Below are 21,185 nucleotides of genomic sequence, written 5' to 3' on the forward strand. Positions count from 1 at the left end.
TATGTATAATCTTTACAATCCGCAATGAGGTAAATTCTAAATTATCAAAGATACGTACGAGAATGGCTCGTAAGAATTGCATTCACAAATTGTCTAACTATGATCGTTTTCTTTTTTCTTCCTTTATTTCTTTCTTTCTTTCCTTCTTTTCGATATAATGTACCATTAAGAATCTGATAATAAAATCACAGATCGTAGAACGTCATACCGCGAATTGATTTCAATATAATCGAGGATTTACGACGCTTCAACGGATAAAGACCTACCGATGATGATAATCGACTGTGCGTGTCGAATGGATATGAGGCGATCAATTATATGGAAGCTGTTTTAATTATAATCATTTATAATTTGCCATAAAATAGAATGCGCTTCAATGTTCAATCTTCGATTACTTCTTCTTTTTTCTTCTTCTTTTTTTTTTTTTTTTTTTTTTATATTGTTTTTGGTTGCTTTTTCTTTTCTTTACTATTATTATTATTATTATTATTATTATTATTATTATTATTATTATTATTATTATTAATTATCATTATTATTATTAATCATTATTAATTATTATTATTATTATTATTATTATTAATTTTATATAATTCCTCGGTATTACGTTAAATTCGTATTATTTCATAAAATAGATATAATCCTGTTTTAATTGTATAGCTTTGTGCATTTTACGTAGCCATTATCTTCACAATCTCAATATGTATATCATTGATCATATATCCGTCAGAACTTATGAGTCTGAGAAGAAAATGATCGTCATAGAACCGTTGTATCGTATCTTATTATTATTCTTATTATTTTATTCTTTTTCTTTTTTTTTCTTTTTTTTTTTTCTTTTTAATTGAATTTAATTTAATTTTCTTTTTTATTATTTTTTTTTTTATTTTTTTTTTTTTTCCATTAAATTACGGTAGCTGATAATCAATTTTTAGAACCCTTTCAATCTCACCTAAATGTTGTAAGACCTTTCAATAGAAGATTTCTTCCCATACTCATGTAAGTTTAATTTTGCTATGTCAGAGCAAAGAGACATTTTTTTGTTCTTTTTTTCATTTTTCTTTTTTGTTCTTTTTTTTCTTTTTTTTTTTTTTTTTTTTCCTTGCAGATGCATACGATGATATAAATTTTCTATCATTTAATTAGGTATCGTTAGCAATATTAATAATAATATAATGATCAGACGTGACAGTGATAATGTGACGGGGGACGATAATAACAATGTCGATAATTTTATATTATCTGTAATAAGTGCATAAGTGAAGATTCGCGATAAGAAAATGTTTCTAAGAGAAGAAAATGTGATTTATCAAAATGAAATAAAATGTCAACGATGTATTCTTGAAAAAACACACATATATATACATATATATATATATATATATATATATATATGCAGAGGGATGAAACATACGCATACATTGCTTTGCATATTACATAGCAACATATGCATACATGTACATTTTAAGTAATGAAGTTGAAGATGCTTATGTAAATATAACCAGTCCATACTATGTTTCGTTCTCTGTTTTATTTCTTTATCTTTCTCTCTCTCTCTCTCTCTCTCTCTCTATCTCTCCATTCCTTCATTATTTCTTAATATTGTTTCTCTTTCCTTTTTATCGATCTAATAATAATAATAATAAACAAGTGGTCGACTCGACTTGTACGAAACGTACGAACGGTGTCGATAAAAGTCTCAATTTTGTATACGAAATTCCTTTTTTTTTTTTTTCGCTCATTAAACATTTTCATATTTCGCATGTATTTTCTTTATTTAATCTCTCTCGATTACTCTTTACGTTACTTTCCTATTTACATTTACTCGAGGATATTCTCGCGTCAACGAGAGAACGCACCGACGGTTTTAATAATAATAATAATATGTAGATTCACGCACAGACGGAGGGAAAATATTATTTTGGACTTATTTTACTTCGATATATCGTCGAGAAACGCAAACGCTTCTGGTTCGATATCCATCTCGATATTTAGAATCCTTCCGCTTTCTCTTCTTTCCATATTACTACTGATTCAACGATAAAGATGATTGTTTTTGTTGTTTTTATTTATTTCTTCTTTTTTTTTCTTTTTTATCTTCTCTTTTTTCTTTCCACCTACTCTCTCCTTTTTCTTTTTTTTTTTTTTTTTTTTTGTATACTGAGATACACGAAAAAGCGGTATACAATTGCGAATAATAAAGTGTATTTATCAATTTGTTTCGCTATCTTTCCCATTTTATGAGTCGAACTCTTGAAAATAATATCTCTCCTGTGTGTCTGCTTATACATATATTCTTAATTTAACGTATTCGTAAATGAGATCTACGAAAGAGATTTTTTTTTTCCTTTTTTCCCCCTTTTTTCTTCTTTTTTTGTTTGTTTGCTTGTTTGTTTGTTTGTTTGTTTTAATTCGAACGGATTCACCTAGTTAATATTATTTCCTTACGATTAATTTGCGTGTCTATTTTCTTTATCTTTCTTTCTTTCTTTTTTTTTTTGTTTTTTTTCTTGTATTTTTTTTTGTTTTTTTGTTTTTTTTTTCCTTTCATTTATTTACTATAAAATACGAGATTAACTGAGAACGTATTAGTTCGATAGAAACGAATGCTTTTTAACTTTTTTTTTCTTTTTTTTCTCCATTTTTTTTCTTTTTTTTTTTCTTTTTTTTTTTCTTTTCTTTTTTTTTTCTATTGCGATTTATATGACGATAGTACAACGGTTGCGTTTAAGTCTGACCCAACAGCATTCAACAAGTCTTGGACAATCTTGGAAAGAATGCAATTTCGTACGTTGTCTTTGTATCCTCTCTGCATTTCTAAGCAGGTATAATACAAAGTAGCCGTAAGAAAATAACATTCTAAAAAATAACTATAATACGATATTGCGAGTTATCTTATTTCTTTCCGGTGTATGGATATACAATTATTTTGAGTTTATCCATAAATTTATCGAACTGGTTACAGGAGGGAACATCGAAATATGTTTCAGGCCATTCGACGATTAGCCAGCAGGAAATATCTCTAATTAATTGTATCTAACGGATAATTAATTAAACGAAATCGGTTGAATAAATGTTGAAAGAAAAATACATCGAGTGCAACTTACAGTCGCAATTTATATATAAAAAAAATCGTTTATTTCTTTTCTTTCTTTTTACCCTCTTTTCTCTCTCTCTCTCTCTCTCTCTCTCTCTCTTTCTTTTTATTTTTCCTTTTAACACAGCTCCTTCGATAACATCCTGCGAGTTTTCCGTTAATTCGATGGAACTTATGACGTGTAAAGACAATTCTCTTTTTTTTTTTCTTTTTGTTCTTTTTTTTTTGTTCTTTTTTTGTTGTTTTTTTTTGTTGCTTTTTTTTCGTGTTTTTTTTTGTTTATTTTTTTATTTATTTTTTTTTTTTAATAACATAATTAATTAAACGTATTTTTTTTTTTCTTACGTATGAAATGCAAAGAAGATTGGCTGTGATGTCGTGTTTTATGGATCAGACATTTTTTTTTCAATTAATTTATCAATATTGTTCGTTATAATATTTATCGCTCCATCTTATGATGCGATCTTATTATAAAAATCAGTCGAAAGCGTGCGAAAAATTGAAATATGATTTAAAAGAGTTCAATATATATATAACGATATCGCTGACATTAATGTGTTTTGTAAAGCCTTTTTATAGAAACTATCCTTACAAATTAATCATACGAAGGATCGAAATTTCGTGCTTCAATATATATATATATATATATATATGTATATATATATATTTTATATTTTCCGAAACTCTGTATCTATATTTTTGTTCAATACTTTGAACGAATAGAATCATCACAGATATAGGATCCATTGACTAAAAAAAAAAAAAGTATATATATATATATATCCATGTATAAGTCAAGTTTAAAACGGCAGTTACGACTAGAAGGGGAAAAAAGAGCTACAGATAGATCTAGAATGTTATTTTCATAAAAATATCATTCGATCTACATTCAAATACGAAGTTTGAATATCCATCGTAAACGAAAAAAAAAAAGAAGAAAAAAAAAATCAAAATTTCTTAATATTACGATACAAAATTGTATTCATCTATCAATTAGATATAAATTATTATATGGATCTTTAATCATTCCAATTGTCAAGTATTTGCAAATTATGCATGTAAGTATAGTGAAATATAGAACAAATATGAGAGTTCATTTTTTCTACATATATTTACATTTTATGAATGGAATTTACGAATGTTATTTCATGAAAATGACATTGAATAATATGTAGAGAAAACGATTATTACGTTACCTTCGATTCATTTTATCATATAACGAAAAACTATATTTATATTGTTTGTTCATAATCGATTAACTGCAAAACATTGAAATGAATGCCTATTTAAATTGTTTTTGAAGATAGCTCGATAATACTGAACAATAAAGCGTGCCAAATATTTTCTTAAATAAAATTGTTGAATAAAAATTTGTATCATAAAAGAGTAAAATAAAAAGTTGATCAAATATTTGTATATATCTAGTGATAGCGTTCAAACGCAATATAATATATAATAAATATATAGGGAATATTAAAATAAATAAAAATCGATACTTTCAGCATTATCGTATATATAGCTCAATATGTGGCTACCTGGCACAGGCTTTAGCTATTCTACGTAATGCTAATGTTATTGAATAATTAGTCGATGGATCCTACATATTTCTTAGACTTATTAATTTTAAGCCTATATACAGTGTATTTGACGATCTAGTTAATGTTCAATTTTATATTGACCTCAAATAGCCAGAGAATATAGTTAGCGTGCAATGGTCAAAATCACTGTTGATAAAGAAGAACAAGTAAGTTATATGATTGAATGTTGTATCTTTTTTTTTTCCCTCGCAATCTTAGAATTAGATGGAGCAATCAGCCAATGATACTTGTATGCTATTATGGCAGGGTTTCCTATAAGCTTATCTTCTAGCTAATGGTGTTACTGCCCTTTGGCTTGTCGATTAGGTTGAACAGTCACTGTTTGGAACCTAGGTAGACATAGACCAAACTTGCTCTCTATACCCGTAAAGATGGGTAAAGCTATTTGGTAGCCACCTATGTGATCTGGATTTGTTGATCGTATTTCATCTACCAATCCTGTAGCAGGTACCCTTTGTTCTGATCCTGTTGGTCGACTGCAAGTAATATTTATTATTAACAAATTATTTCTACAAACTTTTATTGCAATGTATTCAATCTAATATACCTTTTAAGCAACTGCAAATATACATTTTATTGTTATAAGCATATATTAAGCGAATTTCAGATTTATACATTACTATTAAAACATGTTTAATTAATAAAGCACAAATAAAGCATTATTAAAAGTTACATGCATATTAAAATCTTACAATTATTATTTCAACATATAATTATTTCAATTTATCAGATACAGATTTAAATTATATTTCATTAATAAATGAATACAATCAGGTTTCATGTCTATTAATATAATATAATTATAATGATAATATGATAGTTACAAATTTTATTATATATAATGTTTATGCACATATCAAAATATTATTCCATGTGATAATTAAAAATTACAATATATCAATGATACATGCATATTTTTTTTAAACATATCACATGTCAATGTCTGAATCAATTTGAAGAAATCAATACTTAATATATAAAAAATAATAATAATTCTCTTTAATATATATATATATATAATATTAACTTAAACAAATTATTATCAGAACGACGAATTAACATATTAACATAGCGGATTTATTATATATTTATGTGATAATAATATCATTTGTAGTTAGTATTGTTGCATTTGCAAATATTATCTCATACGACACTTTAATATATATATATATAAAATACAGCTGCTTCATATAGTTATTTTCATTTTCATTGCATGCACATAAAATTTATAAGCAAATAACAATAATAACATAAACCACAATTTATTAATTAATTATGATTATATAATATACTTACGATCCTCCAAAGTCAACTACAAACAACCTTTGCAGCAACTCGTACGTGAAGAGTGTGACACCAAATTGCGGAGAGGATCTGAATACTCGTGCTGTAAAATAATAAAAAATTTTATTATATTATTATAATTGGATATTATATTACTAAATATAGGATCTACAGGGCACTATGTAGGATTTCTTATTTATTATTCTTTGTCTAAGATAAAGATTTTTAATAAATATATGAATATATATATATATATATATGTATATATATATATATGCATATATGTATATATATATGCAAACGACATCACCATTGTTATTATTTCATTGAAAAAATGATCGATGAATGTTATAAAATAATGATTTAAATATTCTTTTTTTTTTTATTTAGTATTAAAATTATTCATTTGATTATTATTCCATGACATTGTGTGACATATACTTCTAATGCATTGAAGTGGCTGTAATTATAATGACAAAAATATAAATTGTGATACACATGAAAACAAAAGAAAACAAAAATAAATAAATAAATAAATAAAAACAAGAAAAAGAAAACCAATGATTTTTTACATTGCACTTAATAATCACGCTATATATATAAGTATGTATGTATGTAAATGATAAGTATAGAGTGGCAGTGAAAATTGGAACAAAAAAGGATTGGCAAGAAATCATAGAAACAGACAGAAAGAGAGAAAGGCAGAGTGTACTTACTGAGAAGTAAGTGGCCAGGTCATATTGGGGAGGAAGAATGGTCGAAGGATGCAGCAGGGCCAATTCCCCGTGCATGCAATCGACCAGATCAAAATATATTACCAACCGTTAGAATGTCTTAAATTGACTTAAGAGAGAGAGAGAAAGAGAGAAAGAGAGAAAAAGAGAGAATCAAATTTAATAATGCAACTAAAACTAATATTTATTGACCCTGATACGCTGATCTCTATGTTGAAAATAATAATCTATTTTATATATATATATTTAACATAACATATTTTTATATTTTCCTAGTAATAATATCCATTAAAATATACATGGGATGCATTACAGATTGAAATATCTAATCCTAATAAATATCTAATAACGATTATAGTACTGACGATTATCATATAATATATATAAAAATTAGCAAATAAAAAACAAAACAAAAATATAAATTAGAAAAAGGAAAACGATGCTACATGAATCTTAATTTTTACGCTATTTCTGAATAATCGTACGCATTAAAAGGACTTTTATTAAGGACTAGAAAAATATAAAAAAGATAACGACTAGAACAATCTCATATTAATGAGACGACATACCTGAAGCTCCTTTCCAGAATGCTCTGGCACCTTCTTCTTTATAAACTTTTCTGGCACAATCGAGTAAACCGGTGTACGTCGTTTGACCTGCTCTAGCAACGACCTGAAGAAATATTATTTTCATTAATATGGGAATTCCTTGAAGATCATTTCATTCATTGATATAATTTTGAATTTACATACCTGTAATCTAGTTTTTATTACATCTGCAGGAGTGACCAGCGCTGCCGCAGGTACACCAGCGATTGCACCAGAAAATAGAAGAGACAAAGGAGTATTGTATCCTCCTTCATCGGCCAGTTTAGCTTTTGTATGAGCATACATAGGAAAGTAAATTGCGCTAAACGGTACGTCTCGTAGAAAGCATGCTTTAGCACCCTGGATATACGGGGAGAAAAAGAAAAGAAAAGAAAATTAAATAAGTGAAAAGGGAACCAAAAAAAAAAAAAAAAAGAAAGAAAAGAAACAAAGAAAAAAAATTTCAATTAAGATTTATCCATAAAAAATACGGATAAAAATTTATCTCCCGTACTCACTTTATATAATCCAAATAGACCTAATTCTTTAACCACAGTCCATGCTCGAACTTTCGTACCTCCGGCAATTTCTCCAGCAACCTGTAATCTGATTTTCACGATCTCCAAAGGATTCGTAAAAATGACCTGAGATCCTCCAGCCTAGACAGGGAAAGATATACGTATATAATAAATGTATAATCTTGTAAATAATTCTTTTTAATTCTTTATAAAAGAAAAAAAAAAATAAAATACATAAATCTGAACGTAAAAGCAAAAAAAAAATAGGCGATCTTTCTTTCTTTTTTTCTTACTTCCTTCTCTTTTTCCTAACAATTGAAATAAAATACTTACGCAAGCACCGGATATAACTTCACCATAAAGCGGTAAATATCCATTTTTGTCCATAAACTTATCTCTTACAAAATCATTAACCGTAAGCTTGATCGCTTTCTCCGGCGCTACACCCATTAATTGGGGCAATAAGCCACGATAAAGGCCAAAAAAGCCTTCGTGACGCATGACCTGTCAAACGCAAAATACCATCTTCATGATTAACAATGTAGACGGTGTTACACGGCGAGACTTTTCGATTCCAACCTTTCTCAAACAATCGAAGCTGTTTCTGTACATCAGTTCCCCAATGAAAGATCCTGTCCTTTGATTCTGCAATCGTGTTTTCACAAGGTCGATAGGATACACCACGGTAGCACCAACAGCTAAAAAAAGAAATTAACGATGAGATTACAAGTGCAAAAGAACATTTTTGTAATAAGTAGTCAACATGCCTGAATGGTTGTATTGTACATGAAAGATATGTATAATAAATGTGATGCTCGATCGTGCTTGAACGAATTCGACAAAAAAAAAAAAAAAAAAAAAAAAAAAGGAAAAGAAAAAAGGAAAGAAAATGGAGATAAAAAAAGAACTGAAAGATATAAAAAGAGAATTAAAAAAATGATAAAACAAAAAAGAAAAGAAAGAAAGAAAGAAAATGAAATAGGTATAAAAATGAGTTAAAAAAAAAATAAATAAATAAATAAATAAACAAATATATATATATATATATATTGATAGTGAAAATTAATCAAATCTATGATGTAAAGAGGAAGAAAAAAGTTATTATTAGCCGCACTGTCGGAATTCTATTGATCTTGTCTCGCATTAATATCTGTAAAGTAGAACCTACGAAGTGAAAAACGAAGAATGCGAAGGTGTGATATATATATAATGATCATTTGATATATATATAATGATATTATATAATGATCATATATAATGATATATATATATATAATGATCATTTGATTAAATGTTCGTATCGCGCTTATAGAACGTACCTCCGCCGATAGATCCGAGTACAAATCGGTATCCACTCTCAAGAATTTGAACGACAACGCCACGCTCCTCCGGGCTCTGAAAAGCAATGGTACTCGCTATTGAATGAAACACCTCACACCCTGATTCACGTAGATTTCGGGCAAAATTCCATTGTCACTCGGCAGCGGATACTTCTTTCACCACACTTACCGACACCGCCTTAATCTCAGCGAGACGTTTTGTTATTTGCTTGAAATACTGCTCAGGGGTAATAGCCACGAGATCATTGTATACAATTTTCCTGAAATCCCAGAAAATGCGAGCTCAATACAGACATCGTTGCTGAAGCGACAAGCGAAACAAGGGGAAAGATACATAAAAAGATCATTAAAAAAGTAGATGGACGTCGATGGCACTGCTTCAAGCAATACTAATGTCCTGCCAATACGTTCCTTAATCGTTATTTGTTTTAACACGAGAGACAACGTAATTTATATGTGTGTATATATATATATATATATATATATATATATATATAACAAATACACACATACATACATACATACATACATACATACATATATATATATATATGTATGTATATCGTTAGTGTCCATGGGTGTGTGCAACTATTAGTAAGTAAATCGTCCTAAAAATTGATGCTAAAGAAAATATGTGATGTGATAAACGTGTTATATATGCATATACACATACATATATATATATATATATGCATATATGTGTGTATATATATATATGAATGATAACATATCTTATATAGCGCGGAAATATTCTGTAATACAAAGGACGCACCCAAACCGCGAATCTGCCTCGTCATCTTCCGTAGTTCTGATCCGGGCAGCGTAAACACGTAAACAAACGTTTCTTTTACAATAAAGAAAGTTTCCCTTGGATTTGGGCTCAGATAATTAAAAAAAAATCGGTAAGTATTTTTAATATAAAAGAATAATAATCATAATCATAATAATCATAATCGTAATCGTAATCGTAATCATAATCATAATCGTAATCATAATCATAATCATAATAATAATAACAATGAGAATAATAATAATGAAGTTTTGTAGGCGTAAAAAAGCGATTGATTGATTGATTTATTTATTGATTGATTGATTGATTGATTAATTGATTGATTGACTGATTGTTTTATTGTTTGACAGATTGATTGATTAGAAATAAAATTCTTTCTCGTTCGAGTGTAGTAGTAGTAGTCTGCATCTTCTTTGCCAAGAACGAGACACTGGACATTTGGATGATGACGAAGTATGCTTGCTGGTGCAACGATAGCATTACGTGATTTCATATTGAATATTGATCGGGTTTTCGTGGAAGGTAAGTATGTAAATAGGCAGAGCGAAAACTTTTTCTTGAACACGAGCTAAATCCTTCAATTTGTTTGCATGCACTTTCTCTCCCCACCCCCACCCCTCTTTCACTCTATCTCTATCTCTATCTATCTATCTATCTATCTATCTATCTTTATCTTCTTTTTTTTACACGACGTCTTTATACACACATATCTATTTCCTATCGGATATCTCAACCACGTACCTACTCCTTCCACGTACCCACTTTAAACGATTTATCATCCGATAGTCATAAAGGGCTTTCATTTTCAAGGAGAAAAGATACTTACCCAGTTTGATGGAGTAAATGACATAGGTGAAAAAGGATGTCCACCTCGAGTGGAGTTATTTGTGACATCATTTGTGCAGAATGAAGAAATTCCTCTGAAAAGGAAAGAAGAAATGTCGTTTAAAAAAGGAAAAAAAGAAATTAAAGAAAGAAAGAAAGAAAGAAAGAAAAAAAAGAAAGAAAAATAGAAAACAAAAAGATACAATAGACAAAAAGATTGATAATGTAATTGTAATAACTGGTTTATATATATATTATGTACCTTTGCTAACTTCTTGATATCTATGGCCATTGGTCGCGTTCAGGTAAATACGTTTTATAAGTTCCATGTTATTGAGAAGCGAATTGAACGCCATAAAATATGGGAAGCTTACTTTTCGTCCACTTTGTCCTGTACTGATTGCCTACAAACAATCATCGTATAAAATATTATCACTTTTATATACTTAAGAAATATATATATATAAGAAAGAATTCGAATTCTTACGGCAATCAAGTTATCCTTCACGTCTTTTGTCAGTAGATGACTTTTAATACTGAGCATGATATCTTGAAAGTCTACTGCCGTAATAAAACCCGTGCCATCTTTATCGAATTTTTTGAATGCTTCCGTGGCATATTCCTCGTGAAAGTCCTGGAATAATTAAAGCTCGTTTAAATTTCAGATCTTCTTTAAAAAGAAAATCTTAAGAAAAAAGAAAAAAAAAAAGAAAAAAACAAACAAATAGAAAAAAGATACCTACGTGTAGGAATTGACTGAATTCTGCATAACTAATTAGCCTGCTCTTATCTTTTCCGAAATAAAGTTTAATGAAACTGCTATCCATATTGAATGGCATCTTTTGATGTAACACTGTTTTACGCATCACCTCAGCGAACTCGTCTGTGGAATTTTTTTTAATTACAAAAAAAAAAAAAAAAAATATATATATATCAATAATAACGATGCGTAAAATAGAAATGATAATAATTGTAAAAAGAAAATCAAACTCTCACCAAATGCAACCATTCCATTTCCATTAGTATCAAACAATTGAAATGCTGTTTTATATAGTGCATCCGGGACGCAAAGTAGGCCTTCAAATGCTTGAAACTCGGTGAAGGATATGAGTCTGTGAATAAAACAATAATAGACCATATCATTCTATTTCACTTCTTCCTTTTTCTTTTTTTTTTTAATTATTTATTTATTTATGGTATAATTGTGTGAATTATTTTTGATTAGAATCTTTTATGAAATGAACGAAGAAGAAAAAACAAGACATATTTATGGATTTATGCCATATAACAAAGAAATATATACAAGGTGAATCTCGTGTACACGCGAATGATTAAAAATCGAAAAAAATATTCTGTTGCTGTTAAAATTAAAATATTTTTGTTTTCTTTTTTTTTTTGTTTTTTCTTTTTTCTTTTCGTTAACGTAGCAACAAAATAAAATGAAATAAAGTAATAATAAAAGAAAAAAACCGGTGAAATATATAAATATAAAAATAAGCAAAAGTGATCTAATTATACGGTTCAACCTATTTATTTAATGAAATTGATAAAGTGAAATAAACAGCATATGAAATAAATGGATCGATGGAAGTCAATACGTGCGTATTATAAATAAACACAAAGCTCTAAGCTTGACGTATTATAGATAGATGTTGACGACATCGTAAGTCTTCGCTTCGATGAAAATAAAGCTTTATCAGAGCTTCGTTATCGGATAGACTCACCCCCACAGTTGATCGATCCTAACAATGATTTAGCCACGACCCTCAACCTTCGTACGATAATTCTAAACTTTAATTAGTAGTAAAGATCGAAAGTATCGTTGGATGAGAAATATAGATCGATCTATTCTCTCTTTTCCTTTTTTTTTCTTTTTTTATGTACATCGAAATTAATTTCATGTTACAATTAGTAACGATTTGATTGATAAATTTTAATTGATAAAATTCTATAATAATCGATAATAAAACAATTGACATTTTTAATAAATATCTTTCAATCGATATTCGAATTACTGGTTCGTCTTTCGAACGCTTCATAAAGCTTTATAACGTGTTGATTAATTAAACGATCATGGTCTTATCGTATGTCAATGAGTTATCTTAAACATTATCAATATCTTTTTTACTTAGGTATAAAAAAAAAAGAAAAAAAAAAAGAAAAAAAGAATCATTCGACAACTCACCCATCTTTGCTAGTATCGACGATTCCAGCGAGCAAATTGACGGATTCAGGATTGTAGTCAACATCCGTGTATAGACCAAGATAACTGCGTACAAAATCGGATGAGGTCATAAACCTCTCGCCATTCTTCTCCTGCGTGGCATACTGTGATTGGAGAAGAAAAAAGATAAGAATTATGGAATACACCGGTAAAATACAATTGAAGAAATATCATATGTCATTAACTTTTAGGGGAAATCTTCACGATCGATTAATTCCACGATTATTTCAAATATAATATAGAGCATATCTTATCTATATCTTTTTTTTCTTTCTTTGCATTCACAAAAAAAAAAGAAAGAAAGAAAGAAAAAGAAATGAAAGGAAAAGAAAAAAAAAAAAAAGAGGGAAAAAATTAATTTATCAAATAAAAACGATATAGTTCCTCTTAATTGTTCATATTAATCGTAATCAACGGTGTGATTATCAAAAATTCTTCAAAATATTAAATTAGCTTATATCATTAAATATTTCGACTTTGTTGCTTCCTAATATATATATATATATATGTATATATATTTTTTTTTTCACCAAAATAAACGTTGCAAGTCACGGCATTGGCTTTACCGATATTATATAAGATGCCTTCACTGAGAAACTGCCACACCCAAATATATTCATGTTCATAGAGAATAACATAAAGCGGACGAAATTTATTATAATAATACTTTCTTTTAACATCTTTTAAACGATACCTAGACAAGATACTTTTTTATTTAATTTTTTTTTTTTTTATACCATATCAAAAATTAATCTTTCATTATCTCTCTTTTTCTTTTTCTAATGATGCTTTTTAATTAATACGAATTATAACGTGTATAACGATTTAAATTTAATCGATCGTGAAAAAAAAAAAGAAAATAATAATATTAAAAGTAATTTCAATCAATTTGTCACAGAGAAATTAAAATTAATTATCGATAATTCTTTCAAAGAATATACACGATACTACGAATGATTCAATTCAAGTTCATTTTTAAATTCTAGACAATAATTGTCATATCATATCGGGGATTGGGATTGGAGGGAGAGGGGGGAAGGGGGAGCAAGGAGAATCAATATATAATACCTTGACCGAATGTTTCGAATGTTCACATATATAACTCTAAGGAATACATCGTAATTTGACCTTTAAACGTTCTATGAAAACATTCATGAACTCAAGACATTTAACTTTTTGGCAGTTTCAATATAAATAAATATATATATACATGTATATATATATATATATATATATATATATATATATATGTAGATACGAACAACGTGATATCATACAATTCATGTTCCAATAAAAAATATATACTTAACTTACACATACATTTACTTTTTGTTCACATTTGCTTACCTGATTAAAGATTTCATAGAGGCGATCGCTGTTCGCACGTTTTAAATATCCGGAACCCTGAAATATAAAATGTTCATTAACAATAAATTTTCTTACATGGATGATGATTCTTTTTTTAAGTATTTAAAGAAAGAAAAAAAAACAAAGAAAAAAAGAAGAAGGAGAAAGGAATAAAAAAAAAAAAAAAGGAAAAAAGGAGAAGGAAAAAAAAAAATGAAAATTGAGAAATCTCATGAACATTCGCCAAGAACAAATGACAACTCTGAGACGATCATAGACAATGATCTATAATTATATACGTTTTGTTATATATCGCTTAGGTTAGATAGAATAATAGAAAAAAAAAAGAAAGAAAAAAAAAAAAAAAGAAAGAAAGAAAGAAAGAAAAGCAACCTCCCAGAGAATGTCATATAATTTTTTTAAATCATTATTTAATATTTTGCAACGATTTGTCTCGTACTCATTGTTACTCATATATTTCGTTTCGACAACACCGTGAACATAAAATTCTATATAATTTGCGTGCAATTTACAATTATGTACCTATCGCAATAATATCCAGTTCTACGCCACTGTTATTTTATACGATGTTACGTGAATCGACCCTGACTTACTATAAACGAATGCCATTGTCGTATAAACTTCATTCACGCCTTGCGATCTTACATGCGACCTTATCGAGGTCTAACAAATTTACTTGTCATTATGTTTCGACGAGATCTCGATAACGATCTTTCTTTACACATTTTCAAATTTGTTTTAAAATAATTAAATCGATCGTTTGAAAGGTAAATGAAAATTTCTGTAGAAGTAAAAGAAGAAAATGAACAAAAAAAAAAAAAACAAAATAAAAAAGAAAAAAAAAGAAAAAAAAGAAAAGAAAAATAGAAGGAAAAAAAAAAAGAAAAAAAGAGACGTTCGTTAAAAATTCTTACTAAAATATTTATCATAAATAGAGTATATCATAAATATACGTATATATCATTAATTTCGTTCTCAATTTTATATACATTTATACGCATACGTATAAATATATGGTCGATTTCAAAAATCGTGTTTGTAACTCGTGTTACGGTCTAATTAAAATTTAGACGGGCAACGTTGATTATTTCATTCTCGAAAAATTCGACATTTGAAAAATGTTAAGATGTACTTTTGACATCTCGAATAATCAAATTTGCATAACTTTTAATTCGAAAATAAAATTTAACGAATTCTTAAAAAAAAAAAAAAAAAAAGAAAAAAAACATTTTGTAAAATATCTATTTAAAAATTTTCATTCGAATAAATCGAATAAGAAATATTAAGAATTAATATAACATAAGCAATAACATTTTAGAACAATTTTACGTCATTTTAAAATTCTGTTAGATGTAATTGGTAGTGTACATTAATTTTATGCCTCCATTTATTTATCAATATGTCTATTTCAGGAGTTTGTTTCCCCGAGAGTGCAATTACAGCAATTCGTGCCGCATTTATTTCGATTCTACGCTAATTACGTAAAGTGCTCGCTTTGAAAGATAAAAAATCTTGAGGAAATTATCTTTGGACTTATACGAACGAGGATAATCGTCATATTCGTCGACTTCGTCAGTCTTTATTAAAAAAGATAATAATTTTTTTCCTTGTTTCCTTTCTTTTTTTTTCTTTTTTTTTTCCTTTAAAGGATTCACAAGATAATGCGATCTATTTTAAATGAATAAATGTGCATTAAGAAGGATACTAATAAAAATCGATATATAATTGACGATTAATCAAAATGGCGTGAGGTTAATGGTATCGATACAATACATTAACCTCGATTGATCATAGGTCAAAACATTCGAACTCAAAATAAAAGTTCGTTCATTCGCAACAAAATAATGTCTCGATTATAACAAATGACAATTTTTCTTTCTTTCTTTCTTTCTTTCTTTTTCTTTCTTTTTTTTATTTTTTTTTTTTATTTTTTACTTTTTATTTTCTTTTTTAAATTTTTCTTTTATTCTTTTCTTTTTATATTTTTTTATTTTTTTTTATTTTTTACTTTTTTAAATTTTTCTTTTATTTTTTTTTTTTTTTATTTTTTTTTTTTACAAGAATATCTAAACGTCCTTGAAATATGATAACTGAAAAAAAAATATTTTTCTTAAAAACTAATTTTTCGTTTCGAGTTACGATGTTACAGCACTGACAGTGATTACAAGTTTGCATCTTTGTAATCCGATTGTAAATATATGTCTAATGGATGAAGAAGTTCACGTGTACAAGTGTACAAATTGCTATACCGTTTTCCATCAAACAAAACTGGTTTTTTTTTACAAGACACGTCATTGACGACAATCATTACGTCGAATAAAAGTTACCTAACTATCTACATCATTATTAATTTATACAAAGAGATTTTAAATGTGTGTGCATTTGTGTGTGTGTGTGTGTGTGTGTATATGTATGTATGTATACGATAAGAGCACAACGAAATAGAAATGTCGAGTTTTGTCAGTCTTTTAAAAGAGCTTTTCAAACTGCCATTTCTGTGCAATAACGAAAAACTCAAGTATCATCGATAAGATTCAATACCCTCCTTTCGCATATTTCAATGTTCCCCAAAAAAAAAAAAAAAGAAAAAAAAAAGAAAAAAAAAAAAGAAAAAAAAAACAAAAAAAAACATCTCGGTATATTAAAGAGTATGGAAGTACGATAGGAAAAAAAACAAAAAAAAAGTAAAAATAAAACATTTTATAAATAAAAATATCAATTCCTTTTATTTGCTTTTCTTTTCTAAAAGAAAGAGAGAATGATAAAAAAAAAAATAAATCCATGATACGATGATATATATTAATAATTTTCTTTTATACGCCTACGACAAATTGAATCCATTCGATAATCCGATAATCAAAATCATTTTATTTGTTGGATCGATGAATTAACGTTACGACGAATAAAGAAAAAAATTAACGTATAGGTAAAGTTTTATTATTATTATCGTTGTTATCTCTCTTTCTATATATATATATATATATATATATATATATATATTTTTTTTTTTTTTGATTACAAAACGATACAAATAAATTCTATTCTTAATTATTGCCAAACATGAAATCTAACGGTTTATCTTTCAATAATCGCGTGGTTTATCTATCAATAATACTATAATTCGGATTAAAAAAAAATAAAAAAAAAAAAAAAATATCGTGGAAATCGTACTTATAATATCTAAATGATATTGAAAGATCTCATTTGATTTATTTTTTTTTCTTTTTTTTTTTTTTTCTTATATCAATTTCTAGATCGATAACGACGACGAAGAATAAGCCTCGTGCCACGCGTCGCACTTACTATATACACAATGTACCGACGACAACGACGACGACGACGACAACATTCAGGGTCGACTTGAAGAAATTTTTAGCAGAGAAAATAGCGTCGAGGGTGTTTTCCTCGTGCAAAATATTTCCTCGAAAAATATATCGTTGCCAGCTACGTGTACGCATCGTGAAAACGATAACCCTTGTGATAAATGAAAGATAGATCGATCGACCTCTAGACTTTCTTTCAATCAAGTAAACAACAAAACAAGGAGGGAAGAAAGAGAAGAAAAAATTAATAAAAAAAAAAAAAAAGAAAAAAAAAAAGAAAAAGAAAAAAAGAAAAAAGAAAAAAAGGAGAAAGAAAAGGAAAATTTTCTCGAAAGATTATCTTACGTAAAAACCGAACTGATTATTAATCCACGAAGCCTCAAAACAAGATAGTTTCACGTTCGAAAACCAGAATCATCGACGTCGTCATTATCATCATCATTATTATCATTATATATATATATATATATATATATATATATATATATATATATTTCCTTTTTTACTACTATATTTCTTTTTTTTTTTTTACAAAAGAAGAATCCGTTAATGAATGTGATTAGAATTGATTCGAGGAAGGAGAAGTCGTGGTTCAAGGTTGCGTTACAAGTATACGATGCCAATGTCTGAACCAAGAGCCAAGGTTAGATCAAAAAAGAGAAGATCTCTTTTATCTTTATCTCTAACCCTAACTCTATCTGCATCTTTATTTCTATTTTTTTCTTTTTTTCTTTTCTTTTTATTTAAATCTATCGTTCTCTTTTCGGTCACATGAGGAAAGGTACGAACGTACGGACATGCTGACGATCACTGGCACGTGTCTTGTTATCGATGATGATGTAAATCGAACAAGGACGATGACATCCGGAAGTTTTGAAGAAAATGGAGTAGCAAAGACACGAGCTTTTTTTGTCTATATATATATACATGTAAATGTATAAATATTTTTTTCTAGCACTTTCTTTTTTTCTACCTCCCAACTTCCCTCTCACTCTCTCTCTCTCTCTCTCTCTCTCTCTCTCTCTCTCTCTCTCTCTCTCTCTCTCTCTCTCTCTTTTCTTCCCTCCCTCTCTGTCCGTCTTTATCTATGTCTTCACCGTCTACATATGTATGTATATATTACATACACACACACACACATATATATATATATACATATTAACACTTATAATTCTTAAAATATCATCTAAAATGAGAACACACGATGATGATTTGATAAAAAGTACATTTTATAAGCACATGCACGATTTAAGCACATGTTCCTAAGGAAGGAACGTCGAAGAGAGAGAGAGAGAGATAGAGAGATACAGATAGAAAGAGAGAGAGAGAGAGAGAGAGAGAGAGAGAGAGAGAGAAAGAGAGAGAGAGAGAGAGAGAAAGAGAAAAAAAGAGAGAGAAAGAAAAAGAGAGGGGTAGAGAGAATGAGAGACACACGTTCGAGCACTCGATAGGACGATCAAATAGACGCGTCACTCAGGAAAGTCACGACGAGACTGAAAGAGCATCGAAGTTTGCCTCGTGATACGCTAGAGAAGAAGGAGGGGGGGAGAGAGAGAGAGAGAGAGAGAAAGAGAGAGACTCGACGATGACGATAATGATGATACAACAACGAGAAAGAGAGAGAGAAAAAGAGAGAGAGAGAGAGAGAGAGAGAGGGAACATATTCCTCTCTTGTTCTTTCTTTGTAAATCCCTTCTTCCGCTTCTCGTTCTCCTCGTTAAACTCTACTACTGTGTTTCTCTTTCTCTCTTACTTTTACAGACAGCCATTTTCCTTTCTTAAATGTATATATATAAATATATATTTTAGGTGTTTTAATTTATTATATCTTAACCACATTTGTCGTTATCTTATTGTTTTATTACTCCAAGGAACGTCCCATCTGTTTTTTCTTTTTCTTTTTTTTTTCCTCCTGTTATATATCACGTTTGGTACTTACATTTGTTCTTTTTTCAATGCTTCTCTCTCTCTCTCTCTCTCTCTCTCTCTCCCCTATTGCATACGCATTGCTGCTAATATGCATACGTCAGCAGCCAATTCGTAAAAGCGTTATCATCGTCCCACGTTCTTAACCGAGCACGAGGACGCAATGTTTTATTTACAAAGTGGATGAACACGCATTTCATCGAGCTCGTAATGAGAATTCGTTCGATATATCGGTTTTTTTTTTTTTTTTTTTTTTTTTTTTTTTTTTTTTTTTTTTTTTTTTAGTATATATTTTTCTTCTTTTCTTCGTCTAAACTGAATGTTCACTGTATTGTCTGTTCGTGGACGAATTCTTTTATCTTTTTTTTTATTTTATTTTATTGTTTTTTCTTTTTATTTTTTATTTATTTATTTATTTATTTATTTATTTATTTATTTATTCTTTTCCTAAAAAATATGTCGAATGCTATTAAACGTGCTAATTTTTATGATTTTTTTTTCTTTCTCTTTTTTTTTTTGCCTTATTTATATACGCCTCATTTGATTGGAAAAAAAAATCGCGAATGATTATTTTTAATTAGGTCGAAAGATTTTCTTTAAAATTATCTGAATTAATGTCATTAGATAAAGAGAAATAATATTTACATACTTTTCTTCCTCATCAGTCAGCGATATTATAGCTTTACCACATTGAAATTATTATAATATATATTATTAATATATATAGAACATTCCATTTTATTGCAATGTGATAGAAAAATATATTTTCGTATTTTTTTATTTTATACACACACGCGTGCGCGCACGAACACACAGAAATTGTCGATAAATGAAATTATTTTTCTCTTTTTTGATTTTTGTAATATTGCAAAAAAAAAATTCAAGTACAATATAACGATCCTCTTTATGTATTGAAATCATTACGGATACATATCGTACTTTCAAATGAATTCATTATTATCCTCAATGATAATCCTTTTCGGATAAAAAAGAAATTCATACGGTATAGTAAAATGTAATAATTTATTCCGTTTGCGTAGAGTTCGAGAGTAAGAAGATAGCTCAAAAATAGAATCGAGGCATTCTAAATTCGAATATATATATATATATTCTCCGAACAGCCTTTTCGTAAATTCTCGCTTGCTTTTTGATTTTTCGAACATAATTTTGTATCTAAAATTCTAATCAAATATTTTCCTTCTCGTTTGTTTTTTCTTTTTATCTGCTTACTTTTTATTATTTTCTTTTTATTTTTCTTTTTATTTTTTTTTTTTAATCAATTGCTATATCCTGTGCGCGTTAACAATAATCACGTGACATTTAAGTGAATCGTATCCAAAGTATTCCGATCATATTACGCGATAATCTCAGCTAATTTAGATATTGCGCGAATCGTTATATGATAACATTAATAAACTCATATCGATTAATAAAATCATATAAGAAATAATCGATAAATGTTAAAAGAGAATTCAACAGAAATAAGGAAGAAAAGCGTATTGAAGAAAAAAATAAAAATAAAAAGAAAAGAAAAAAATAATAGCTCATTTCAATTAGATCGTTCGATCGAA

At 28.1% G+C, this 21,185-nt stretch overlaps 1 protein-coding gene across 8 annotated transcripts in view; it reads right to left on the minus strand.

Annotated features, from left to right (window-relative positions):
• Nucleotides 1–859: 859 nt before the first annotated feature.
• Nucleotides 860–21,185, minus strand: part of aralar1 (calcium-binding mitochondrial carrier protein Aralar1) — a 30,274-nt gene continuing 9,948 nt past the window's right edge. For 3 of the 8 annotated variants that reach the window (XM_035864083.2, XM_035864089.2, XM_035864084.2), the window contains exons 2-17: nucleotides 14,345–14,401; nucleotides 12,959–13,101; nucleotides 11,770–11,885; nucleotides 11,517–11,656; nucleotides 11,261–11,407; nucleotides 11,036–11,177; nucleotides 10,775–10,868; nucleotides 9,328–9,418; nucleotides 9,138–9,213; nucleotides 8,398–8,516; nucleotides 8,152–8,322; nucleotides 7,819–7,959; nucleotides 7,466–7,660; nucleotides 7,283–7,385; nucleotides 5,992–6,082; nucleotides 860–5,171 (exon numbers count right to left, since the gene is read on the minus strand). In XM_035864083.2, coding sequence (XP_035719976.2) covers nucleotides 4,976–5,171; nucleotides 5,992–6,082; nucleotides 7,283–7,385; nucleotides 7,466–7,660; nucleotides 7,819–7,959; nucleotides 8,152–8,322; nucleotides 8,398–8,516; nucleotides 9,138–9,213; nucleotides 9,328–9,418; nucleotides 10,775–10,868; nucleotides 11,036–11,177; nucleotides 11,261–11,407; nucleotides 11,517–11,656; nucleotides 11,770–11,885; nucleotides 12,959–13,101; nucleotides 14,345–14,401 — 2,022 coding nt within the window. In that variant the 3' untranslated portion in view covers nucleotides 860–4,975. Of the gene's footprint in view, nucleotides 5,172–5,991; nucleotides 6,083–7,282; nucleotides 7,386–7,465; nucleotides 7,661–7,818; nucleotides 7,960–8,151; nucleotides 8,323–8,397; nucleotides 8,517–9,137; nucleotides 9,214–9,327; nucleotides 9,419–10,774; nucleotides 10,869–11,035; nucleotides 11,178–11,260; nucleotides 11,408–11,516; nucleotides 11,657–11,769; nucleotides 11,886–12,958; nucleotides 13,102–14,344; nucleotides 14,402–17,668; nucleotides 17,818–18,477; nucleotides 18,722–19,122; nucleotides 19,192–21,185 lie in introns of those variants that run through there. The other 5 variants (XM_035864085.2, XM_035864086.2, XM_085658131.1 and 2 more) reach the window with 5 other exon arrangements.

Source organism: Vespa mandarinia, chromosome 7 (assembly GCF_050613455.1).
Source record: "Vespa mandarinia isolate Hongniang chromosome 7, ASM5061345v1, whole genome shotgun sequence".
Classification (NCBI taxonomy): Eukaryota; Metazoa; Arthropoda; class Insecta; order Hymenoptera; family Vespidae; genus Vespa; species Vespa mandarinia.